The sequence below is a fragment of the Mustela lutreola genome, chromosome 2 (genome assembly GCF_030435805.1).
Source record: "Mustela lutreola isolate mMusLut2 chromosome 2, mMusLut2.pri, whole genome shotgun sequence".
NCBI lineage: Eukaryota > Metazoa > Chordata > Mammalia > Carnivora > Mustelidae > Mustela > Mustela lutreola.
Genome location: NC_081291.1, coordinates 202857921 through 202870467, shown reverse-complemented (window position 1 = coordinate 202870467; position 12547 = coordinate 202857921). Strand labels below are relative to the sequence as shown.

General features: G+C 31.2%; 1 protein-coding gene across 1 annotated transcript in view; it reads right to left on the bottom strand.

Moving 5' to 3' along the window:
- Positions 1-1251: 1251 nt before the first annotated feature.
- Positions 1252-12547, bottom strand: part of NCAM2 (neural cell adhesion molecule 2) — a 514403-nt gene continuing 503107 nt past the window's right edge. Inside the window, exons 17-18 of the mRNA XM_059164507.1 lie at positions 10932-11051; positions 1252-6755 (exon numbers count right to left, since the gene is read on the bottom strand). Coding sequence (XP_059020490.1) covers positions 6644-6755; positions 10932-11051 — 232 coding nt within the window. The 3' untranslated portion in view covers positions 1252-6643. The remainder of the gene's footprint in view (positions 6756-10931; positions 11052-12547) is intronic.

Below are 12547 nucleotides of genomic sequence, written 5' to 3'. Positions count from 1 at the left end.
CCCCCGCATCTCCTTTCCCCAAAAAATATTCTGTCTGTGGAAGATGAGTTGTTATCCAAGAAAATGAAAATATCCAAATGCATACATTTTATTTTGGAAAACAAATTTATGCCAAGGATAAGAACATATATAAGATACTTCACATAAAACAGAAAACATTATTTATGATTTAAGAACATTCTAACTTGGGTGTTGAAAATTCATTCAGAAAAATTCAATAAATTTAAAAAGAAATTTAAAGTGCTGACCCCATGTATGACATGTATCTTAGGATGCATACATTCATTACCTATATTACAGATAAAGAAAATTATAGTAGGTGATGGTCTAGGTTAGAAAGAAATATAAGAAATTCTCTAAAATATTAACAGTTACTGGATCCATTTTTATCGTATATCAGAGACTTTGTTTATGCATCTTTCTCATGGTATATTTTGTATTTTAATAAAACTGTTCTTTTAATTAAATATAGGGTACTGACAGAACAAGAGCAATATATAAATTCCTTTTTTTCATTCTTTACCACCTATTTAATGTTATTTTTATTCTATATATGTATGTACTTTGTGATATTTGTAAGACTTATTTTGAAAATTTTTACCTTGTGAAAATTTGGTATTTGCTTTTTTTTCCTTCATTTTAAGAATAAGTTGAACTTTACACTGGTTAAAAAAAGGAAAACACCTTATAAAGCATGTGAGGAATGATTAGATTCTCTTATTTTATATTTCATGAAGTCCTGCAAGAAGATAATCTATATAATAATGAGAAATAAAATTTCAGCATGAACTAGAAGTTTTTACCTTCTAGATTGCCACCCAAAATGTGTCTCCAATCCACTGGATCTCAAATTTCTGTGTGCATTAGGATTATTAGAAAGGCTTGTTAAAACACAAACTCCTTTACCTCCTCCCAGATTCTTCTGATTTAGGAGGTCTGTGATGAGGTCCAGAAACATATTTATTTCTAATGAATTCCCAGGTGCTAATGCTGCTGGGTGTAGGGACCACATTTTGAGAACCACTTCTTTTACCTACTGCTTATTATCGAAAGATTGCAACTCAGGGTAAGGCAAAATTGCAGAAAGCATTCTTCTTTTCTTCTTCTTCTTCTTCTTTTTTTTTTTTAATATATAGAGATTGGTTTGGAAATTCTTTAAAAATGATAATATCTGAAAAAAATGAAATATATGTAAGTCATAAGCTCACTCACTGCAGAGATGTTATTCAAAATAAACATAAATGCAACACTTTATTAAAGTAAAAGTATCTTTACTATTAATATACAAATGGTGAAGAGTGACAATTTTGATATACTGTAAGCCATACTTTCAATGTCTCTCATAAATACAAAACTTCAACATTTGCAGTATAATTTTTACAGTTTAGACATATATATACAGCATTTCATAGGGACATACCATATTGAAACAATAAGAAAATTTTGTGGTAGCTAACTTAAGAATATAGGATTTGAATGGACATACGCTTTAAAGAAAATACAAGTATGTTTTAATGCATACTGAACACAGCATAGAATTCATACACCAAAAGAAAAAAAATAGTTTTTAAAACTTTATTTGTAAGAAGTTTACATATTCCTAACAGTTTAGAGGCAAAAATGCTAAACCATGAACATTCCTTTAAGAATTGGAACAAATATATTTGCTCTTAACAGTACCATTTATTGTATATAATGCATATTGTTCTTGAAAAAAAATCCTACCTGCAAAATTGAATATTAGGTTCTATGTAAGTATCTCCTCTGCATTTCACTCGCCTTTCTCTTTGCATCAGTAAAATTGGCCTTAGTTTTTATCCAAGCAGTGTTCCTAGTCCCTAGCCCAGCACATTTCACACTAAAATCCTTCTTATCTACCCCAAATGTAGGAGGAGTTCAGTTTGCCTTTCTTGATTCTTTCAGTTCTTTTGTTCCTCTATTCTCATACGCCTGGCTGTGATTTGAAATGCTCCAAGTCATTGCATTGTTAATTTTTTCCTAAAGAAGGCTAAAACCAGATGCAACTTTTCATGTTATGTGTTTTTGTTTTTAGAAAAAAAAAAAAAGGCAATATCAAATTTATATAACCAATTTTTATATTAATAATTATGAATATACTGTGGTCAAAATCCTAAAAATTATAGAAAAAATTAAAGTGGCAGCTAAGGTATTTAAGTTATTGATAAAATTCTATAGTGAATAATGAACTATTTTTAAGAATATTAAATGTGTTATCAAATAAATATTAAGTATTATATATAATATAAAAGTTTGGGAGGGGAGATAATCTATTAGCATTCTCATATAATGTTGTTAAACAGATGCATCTACATGGGTAAATGCAATTTTTAAAAAAGAGAGTAAGGGCATGGAAGGAAATTGTATTTTTACAGCAAGTACTACATCTAGGCTCTTTTATAAGTTTCCCATTTACACATACGATTTTTTCATCTCAGAATATGATTAAGCCCATGAGTAGAATACTTTCTTGAAAGATTTTCATTTTAGGATGGAAGTACTTAATTTCTTTGACCTTCCATAGTTAAGTTTAGCATACCCTAATACTTCCATATGCAATTTCAGTGTAAGAGACAATGTAATAACTCTTCAAAGGATTAATACAAAGATTCAAATCTTTCCTCTCTACAGATAAATAATGCAAACAATTCATTTAAAAAAATAGCTTTATCTACTCCTAAAGTCTGTTGAGTAAACACTCTGGATATGATTGTGAGAAAGAACTCTATGAGCAACTAAAATTGGCCCTGAACATCACACTTCATGAAAACAAACTGTAACTTTAATAAGCAATTGTAATATGCTATTCTCATATTTTTCAAAATTAAGAAATGGAGATTATTTAATTATTTAAAAATTAATAAATGGAGATTATTCTTTCTATTACTTCAGTTGTAGGTATTTTTATCAGTGGTTATCTTCCCATCATAAAGGATGATGTATGATCCCCAAATAAAAGCACAACAAGATAATGTAGACCCAGGTGACACTAAAACAATTTATCCTATCTTAAAATATCATCTGTTGTCATTGTCTCATAAATGGTAGAAATCAATTTTAACAATATCTAGAGTATTTATTATCTAGAACAACAATATAGACAAAATGAAATATATTTTATGTGTGCATCAAAAGAATTCTTTTGTCGTGAGTGAAAATAAGTTACATGGTATAATTTGTTATATTTAGATTTTGCATTTAAGGTAAAGTAATTCAAATTCAGCTTATTCACTAAATGTAAATAAGACAGTACCATTTAAGTGTCACAGATATGATCAAAGTACATCAATAGAGTTTGCAGGTTTTTTTCCTTTTAATGAAGCAGAATGTCATGCTAATCCAAAGGCACAAATACATCTTAATTATTTAAAATAAGAAACATAAAGGTATGATTATAAAGTTACAATTAATTGTTGGTGCTCAAATAAATAATTTGATTAACAAAATCCTTCTATTTATATAAATGTTCAAATCAAAGACTAAGATTCATGTAAACTTTGTTGGATCAAGTAGTCTTTGAAAAATGTTTTTATAGGTATTAATATTAAAAATAAGGGAAAACTAGAGAAACATTACATTAATGTTAGACATTAGCATCAATAGAATGGCAATAAATCAATCCACAAAAATAATAAATAAATTTTTAGAAGTCACAATTCTAAATTCTTTTGAAGAGCATTGTAAAATATGTAGACACATTAATTTGTGCCAGTTTTAGAAACAGAACATTTATCAAAATGCTGATATTACTATTCTTTCTTATATATTATTGAATATAGATTGTCATTGCCTAATTGCACATAATCTATCAAGAAATACCAATATTTTTAGCGATATTTTTCTTTGTTTAAATTAGCATAGGGTTCTGATAATTTAACCCTACTTATATTCAGTCAACTCTTTTGACATTTTATACTAACATTTAAGAGTACCCTCAAACAGTAAAAATAACATTTTTACAGTTTTATGGCATGTTTAATCTAGAATAAGAATGAAAAATAAGAACAGATTATCTCAGTTCTACTCATGTTTTACAATTTACTACACGCATTTCTTATTTGGAAACTTTTACAGATATAGTAAGTTGGAGCATTCCTTTGACATGTTATTATTATTATTATTATTTATTATTATTATTTTAATCACAGTATTGCCTTGCTCCTGCATGGCACAGATTTCAAGGACAAGAGATAAGGACCACTCAGACAACTGAAGCAGTGCACTTGAAACAGTCTGACTAAAATTAGTTTCAAATTATCTGTTAACCTCAGATCATTACTCCACATTAGTGGCAAGAAGTTTAATAGTATATATATGCATATGTGTGTGTGTATATATATATATATATAAGTATATATATAAAAGAAATATTTAAGTAAATTGCTTTACATGGAAAGTCCAAAGAAATGAGAGAGACAGAACTTTCAAATTGAAGAAACACAAAAATATTTGTTCTTTATTATGATTTCTCTGCTCTTGAAGTATAGCACAAATATAATAATAGTAAACATGCTAAACTGGTTTCTCAGTTTTCCTAATTCTTTCACCATTATTAGTTTAAAGCCAGCCCTATCCAGGAAAGAATAGCATTCATGGCTATTGCTTTATGGACATTTTACTAAGCCTGTGAACTTTGCACAAACAAATTCAAGTACTTTGACTATAGTACATTGGTACAAAAGGGGAAAAAACAGTCAGATAAAGCAAACAGGTGATCAGACAAACATAACTTAAATAGCAACAATCAAATCTATCAAAAGACCAGTTGGATAATTTCTACTCAAATTGCTAGGTAGGCACAGGAATTCTTTTTCTTCAGAATACGCCAGAAAAAATACCAAGGGGGAGATTCCTGCACTATAATCCTGTGAATTATGGCGACAATGTTGGAGATATAGTGCACGAACATGCAGACGAACACATTCTGTCCTGCTAATGATTAAAGGTTTATAAAATTAGTTGGTTGTCTCTCCTTGCCTGACAGTTTCTAGCACTTTGTAAATAAAAGTGTTGATGAGTAGCATTAATATTTCATTGAACATATTCATCAAATTATCTCTTTAGAGAGACACATTAAGCAGGTTGCTCTGCACTGTTAAAACTCTCCTCCAATGTTCTATTGGTATGCATTCCCCAACCAGTCAATATTTGAGCTATAATACCACCTGAAAACGCTAAAGATTATGAATGTAATGGGGCCTAAAGAAACCTTTGGCTCTCTAGGGTAACAAATAATCTAAAACTTGCTCCCAACTGGTATGTATATTTATAATCATAAATATATTTATTTTACCATACATATGAGGGAAAATCATGTTTTAGTCTTTTACCTCTGGGAGCTTGCATAGCTTGGAAGTTAATAAGTATTTTATTGTGGTATAGGCCCTAACAAGTAACATTAGAAAGTTTGTGTTGAATAGCCAAGGAATTTCTTCAACCAAAGTTGTTTATCAAAATCTTAAAATGACTTCTAGCTACAACATCCAGAAGAAGATCAGATAGTGGAAATTCAGGTGTTTCTCACTAACACTTCAATGGCATGTTTAAATGTTATTTTCTTCTTTGTTTAACCACTAAGGATTTTAATTTCCATTAGCCGATTACAGTTAATGATTGACCCGTAACACTGGGAAAATGAATATTTAAACAAAGATCATCTAAAACAATGGTCAAAAATATATCTGAGGATATGGTTTGAAGTATTTCAACACTAAGGACTCTTTTTTGATAAAATTATTTAAAAAGTAAAAGATAATCACATATCTATAAATATATCAAGACAACATTGATATTGTTACCATTTCAATTTACTTTATTTGAAGCTGAGGGCAGAAATCAATATTATTTTCACTTGCAATACATTTTCTTGTGTAATCCATTGTGAGTGATTATGGCATATATAAAGAGAGAGATTTACGGAATCTTTCTAATCTAATTTTACACACAACTAGTATTCATTCAAATGGGTAACAATTTTGATCTGGAACTTCAGTCTATCAAAAATTAACATTGAAGTAGCACTGTAACTATAACTTTAAAAGAATTTTCCAAAATTTCTCTCAATTTTTAATATCTGCTATAGATAATGGCTCCTTCAAGCCCAAGTTCCCTGAAATTCTCCTGATAAAAAGTGTACCCTTTATTAACTGTTTTCATCTTAAACTGAAATCCATGTTAATAATCTGTTTTCCCAAGATAGTATGAAAAACATGCAGGGCTTTCTTATACATTTAGCTCACAAAGCTTTTGTTTTCTTTTGTTGATTCTTAAACCCTAATTTGTTGGAGAGGTTGTTGGATGAAATATATAGTCCTAAAGAAACAGAGCACTTTTAACTGTATAACAAATTGCAGTATTTCAATCACAGAATCAAACTGTTACCCAAGAGTTGGTGCCAGTCAGGTCTCTATATTGAAATTCATAACAAAATAAACAACAACAATAACAACAACAACAAAAGGTAATGGACCATGGGCAGGGATATTTGATCATATGTATATGTGTACAAGCTATTCCAAGCTAGAAGTTTCCCAAGAAATTAAGGTCAATGGAATAGTTTTGGTCATAGGGTCACTGCAATCCAAATGCTCTGTGTAGCATTGTTCAAGCCTTTGTGATCTTGGTGTTATGCTTTGCTGTCGTCTTCTTTTGATTGTATGATGTCATTAGAAACCTTAATTTCTATAGTTTCTGGATTTAAGACTTCTTTTCCATTTTCTTCTTTTAAAGGCAATTTTCTGGAAGGAAATAAAAAAATAATGAACTTCATTTTCTAAGGCAATTTGAGTGTTATTCCTTAATACTAAATTACTGTCTTACAGAAGGCAATGTCTATAATTTTTAGAAAAAAATTAGATTTGTTAAAGTCATATCAAAATGATAGAAAAATAATTAAGTAATCAGATAATATTGTCCTTTGTAAAAATGTGATGTACTGCAGAGTGATGAATGAAACAATGTATCTATCTGTAGATGCACCACATCATTCACTATAGAGTGATTTGATTTGATAACCAGTTATTGATACAGAAAATAGAATGGTTTGGAATCTAAACAAGACAGCATCTTTATATGTCAACTAGATGAGTTACTAGTACCTAAGTTTTTTCAAATAAAAGTCCTTAAGAGTTGGGGCACCTGGGTGGCTCAGTGGGTTAAAGTCTCTGCCTTCCGCTCAGGTCATGATCCCGGTGTCCTGGGATTGAGCCCCACATCGGGCTCTCTGCTCAGCAGGGAGCCTGCTTCCTCCTCTCTCTCTGCCTGCCTCTCTGTCTACTTGTGATCTCTGTCTATCAAATAAATAAATAAAATCTGTAAAAAAAGAAAAGGAAAATTCCTTAAGAGTTGCTACCATGTTCTGTTACATACTTCAAAAGCTGTATTCTAATTCCATATTCAAAAGCTATATTCTAATTCTGAATTAGCTATATTCTTTGGAACTTGATGAAAGTATGTATTTCAGGACTTTCCCACTTTTCTACATTTTCTGTATACGTTTTCTTTAATTAACCTCTTTCACTATTTTTTTTTTGTTGTTATTTCTGTATCAATTATGAGTACATTTTTTGAGTTGCTACCAATTAAAATCTATTAAGGAAAATAAGCTTTCTTTCTTTTTCTCTTTCTTTCTTTCTTCCTTTCAGATTTTATTTATTTATTTGAGAGAGCAAGATCAGGGAAAGGGGAAGAGGAAGAGAGGGAAGCCAACTTCCCACTAAGTGAGGAGTCTGACGCAAGGCTGGATCCTAGGACTCTGGAATCATGATCTGAGCTGAAGGCAGATGCTTAACTGACTGAGCCACTCAGGTACTGCTTTATTTCTTAATGATAGCTTCACAACTCTTACTATGATGACAATGATGCAAGATACGTTTTTTTCTACCAGTTTTGAATTCAATAGTTTATAATTACTCCTTATGTACACAGCTTTGGGGTTAAAATTTCCCCCCAGACAAGATATTTTTTCCACATAAAAAAAAAATTCAAGTTCAATTCTGTACTTTAATGTCACCATTTCGTGGGGTAATGAACGTTACTATGCCAGTTTCTCCAGAATTTACTTGTAATTTCTTTTCTATTTTTGAATGGGAAGAGCAAGCCATTAAATTCTGAAGATCAAAGCTATTATGTGAAAATTAACCAGTCAAAAGTAAGTCATGGTAAAAGTTACTATGACCCATTCCTGGTAATGAAATAGCATCTACTTTGTACCTAATAGGGCATGTTCTTTTATGTGTATTATAAATAATGTCTTCACAGTTCTTCCATTCTTCCGTTTGGTAAACTTTGATAAAAAAAAAAGGTAAAACCAATGTGTCACCTCTAAGCAGCAAACTATAGAGAAATATAGAGAAATTTAGAGCTTGGATAAGAGGTTATCATGATGCTTAATATATCTCTTACTCAAATAATTATAACACTGGAATTAACCAGTGTTTTCAAATATTTATTAGATGATGAATTTTTGCATATAAAATTTTCACTATGTCAATTTACGTTAAATTGGTTTTTTTAAAATTACAGTTAATTTTATTATTTTTTATTGACTATTTTCTATAATTGAGGGTTGGAGTAGTTATTGATCATCTTTTTTGTTTTGTTTTATTTTTTTTGCACAATATTGCCCTGTCACATGTAAAGGCATTTTCTTAGCTAGTTTTTTGTCTGGTTTGGTTTGGTTTGCATTTTTAAGTTTATATATATTAAGTTTATATATGCCTATAGGTAGTTTATATGTACCTAGTTCTTGGCTAGTTTTCATATATAAATATAAATACACACACACACACACACACACACACACACACACATACACACCCCTCCCTAGTTCTTGGCTAGTTTACATACACACCAATATCTCATTGTAGATGTTAATCAATAGATAGATATTTGATTTATTTACATTTTTTTAAATACTTTTATTTATTTATTTATTTACTTACTTATTTGGCATAGACAGAGAAATGACAAGTAGACAGGGAAGCAGGCAGAGAGAGAGGGGAAAGCATGCCACCTCCTGAGCATAGAGCCCAGGATGCTGACTGAGATCATGACCTGAGCCAAAGGTAGAGGCTTAACCCTCTGAGCCATCCAGGTACCCGTTTTATTTATTTACTTGTTTGTTTGTTTTATTGTGTAAAATTTTGCTTCATTGAAAAGACTTCTAAAACTATAGAACCCACCATGTAAAAGCTGCCTCCACCAGAGGAAACTTCCATTTAATAGGTAATAATCTCTAAATGGCATGACCTGAGGATTTATATGGAAAATTTAGCTGCAGAGTAGTACTTTGTATTTCTCTAAATAGTAATTATTTCAGCCCCTTGAGAGCACATAAGCAGGCATTTCTGAAACAAGTTGTTTTTTTCACTTGTGACACACTCAACCTTCCATTTAGGATGAGAAGCCTAATCAAATTTCTCTGCAAGTGAGTGTATGCTGGTAAAGAAAAAAAAGATTCTTAAACAAACAAACAACAAGAAAATTTAGAGGTAATTTTAGTCAACAGTATTTAAAGAAAAATGTTATAGTCATGGTTTTGTTTGTATTCAATATATTCCATAGAATACTATTTTCACTCCTTAATAATACCTTTGGCTTTAATCATTTTAACTTTCATGTTGCCTGAATATGATCTTTGCACATGTTCATCAGTTTTGCAAATTTAACTGAAATATCTGCTATGGCTATGATGGAGCTCTGATGGGCATAGAAAGAGGTAAGTTATATAATCTTGAATGGAGAGCAAACATCATTTCCTATGTGGACATTAAAATGAAAGACAATTTAACAGTATCTCTTTTTCCAAATGAATATTCTTTCCTTTCAAAGTAGATTGTGTACATATTTACATTATCAATTTTTATTTTAAATTGTGATATTCTTATTCAGAGTAATGGCCAATTTCCTGACCCTTGTTTATTTCAATAAAAATCACATTTTGAGGGTACCTGGGTGGCTCAGTTAGTTAATCGTCTTGCTTTCAGCTCAGGCCATGATCCCAAGGTTCTGGGATCAAATTCCACATTGGGCTCCCTGCTCAGCAGCGAGCCTGCTGCGACCTCTCCCTCTGTGGTTCCCCCTGCTTGTACTCTCAATCTTTGTCTAATAAATAAATAAAATATTTTTTTTAAATCCTATTTTGAAAGTATCAGTTTCTTTTTTAAAAAATATTTATTTAGTTTAAGTTTTATTTTATTTTATTTTATTTTTGTTTGAGAGAAAGAGAGAGTGCACGGAGTGAGAGAGCACAAGCAGGGCCAGGGCAGAGGGAGAAGCAGATTCCCCACTGAGCAAGGACCCAAAAGCCAGACTCAATCCCAGGACCCTGGGATCATGACCTGGACCAAAGGCAGACACTTAACCGCTGAGCCATCCAGGTGCCCTTTATTTATTTATTTTAGAGAGAGAGAGAGTGCATCTGTGAGTGGGGGAAGTGGGAAAGGGCAAAGGGAGGGGAAGAGAGAATCTCAGGCAGACTCCCCATTGAATACAGAGTCTGAGACAGGGCTCAATCTCATCACCCTGCGGTCCTGAGCTAAACTGAAATCAAGACTCAGAGGCTTAACCTTAATTGACTGACTGTGCACCCCAGATGCCCTGAAAGTATCACTTTCTTAAGAGTAAAATAAATGTAAGAAAATCCAACTCTAACATGGGCCATCTTTTTGACATTTTTACATAAAATTATAAATATATGTTTGAATAGTAGATTTTCTCTGGCATTGATACAAAATTTTCATGTGTAATGTTTCCCTAGAAAATGGTTTTTGATATTCTCATTTATTTTCTCTGAAAAAGAAACACTTTTCTATAAATAATGTTATTTGTATATATATGCTACAAGTAATGATAAGATGTTATTATTTTATAAATATTTATCTAAAAATAATTAAGCATCTGAAGCTACTTACTCAGGTTCTGTTAGTGGTGTGGTTTCATTTGGCTCATTTACTGGGCTCCCATCCTCATGATTAGTGATTCTTTCATCCTCTGTCCTCATCTCCACTATTGGTTCTTTTGATCCATCTTTCCTAGAAAAATAAACGAACAAAAAAAAACCTTATTCATGTAATGTAAAAATGGACACATTATGAAACATGGTTTAGAATCTCCACTTAATCCCATCTCCCCTCACTGAAACCTAACATGGTCAGATTAAGAATACCACTAAATTTTTTTTCCCATTAAAATTCATCTCACCCACATAATTTTCACTCAGAAAAAAATAGAAAGTAGAAATTCCATTTATCTAAGATTTTTTTTTCATCAAAATTGTGTTAATGTTTTGCAGAAGTCCAAATTTTGTCTTTTTTATTTTTTTAAAGAATTTATTAATTATTTGATAGACAGAGATCACAAGTAGGCAGAGAGGCAGGAAGAGAGAGAGAGAGAGGAGGAAGCAGGTTCCCTGCTGAGCAGAGAGCCCGATGAGGGGCTTGATCCCAAGACCCTAGGATCGACTTGAGCCGAAGGCAGAGGCTTTAACCCACTGAGCCACCCAGGTGCCCCAAGAAGCCCAAATTTTAAATGTGATCACGCAGTTTACTTTGGGAAATAAATAAAAAATATTATGTTATAGGAAATTATGACATGAAGTAACTTTTCCCCCAACTAGCCATATGCTTTAGGTTTTTTTAATTTGAAATATAACATCAGAAATATTGTTTCTATATTAAAATTTAGAAGATAAAATTTATATATATGAGACGTTTTATTGCTTTAAGTGTTTCTATGAATTATATGAATGATTTTAACGATACAGTGATATTGACTTTACATATTCATGTTTTCAAGAAAATAGTTTACATAAAACAATATTATATATGCATGATGTTTTCATTTGTAATTTCAAATTCTTGTCATCATTATTGGATTTTTAAAATATGAAAATAAGTATAATTTTATATAATTGTGAAATTTTTGTAAAATTAGAAAGTTTACTGCAAAGTTTCATTCCTTAATAAATGAACAAAAAGAAAGAAAAATAAGGAAAGGATTTAGTGATGATAAAGGATAAAGTGAGATATAAGCATCGGGAATGATATCCTCATAATATAGATTATAATTAAAGGGCACATACAAAAAAAAAAAAATGTAAGGGAGGGATAGGGGTCCTCACCTACCCAGGTACATAGTCTTACTATACAATCCTGCGACTGTATAACAAATTTCCCAAATGAAATGAAAACCTATGCCATGTAAAAATCTCCACATTAATGTTTATAGAAGTTTTATTCATAATTGCCCCAAATTGGAACCAGCTAAGATGTCCTTCAACAGGTCAATGGATAAATAAACTGTGGACATCCACACAATTAGATATTATTCAGCAATGAAAAGAAATGAGCTATCAAGTCACAAAAAACATGGGAGAACTTTAAATGCAATTGCCAAGGAAAATAAGCCAGTCTGAAAAGGCTATGTACTATGTATTCCCAAATACATTGCATTCTGTAAAAAAGCACAGTTACAGAGAAAATAAAAAGATCAGTGTTTGCCAGGGGTTCAAGGTGAGGGAAGGAGGTAA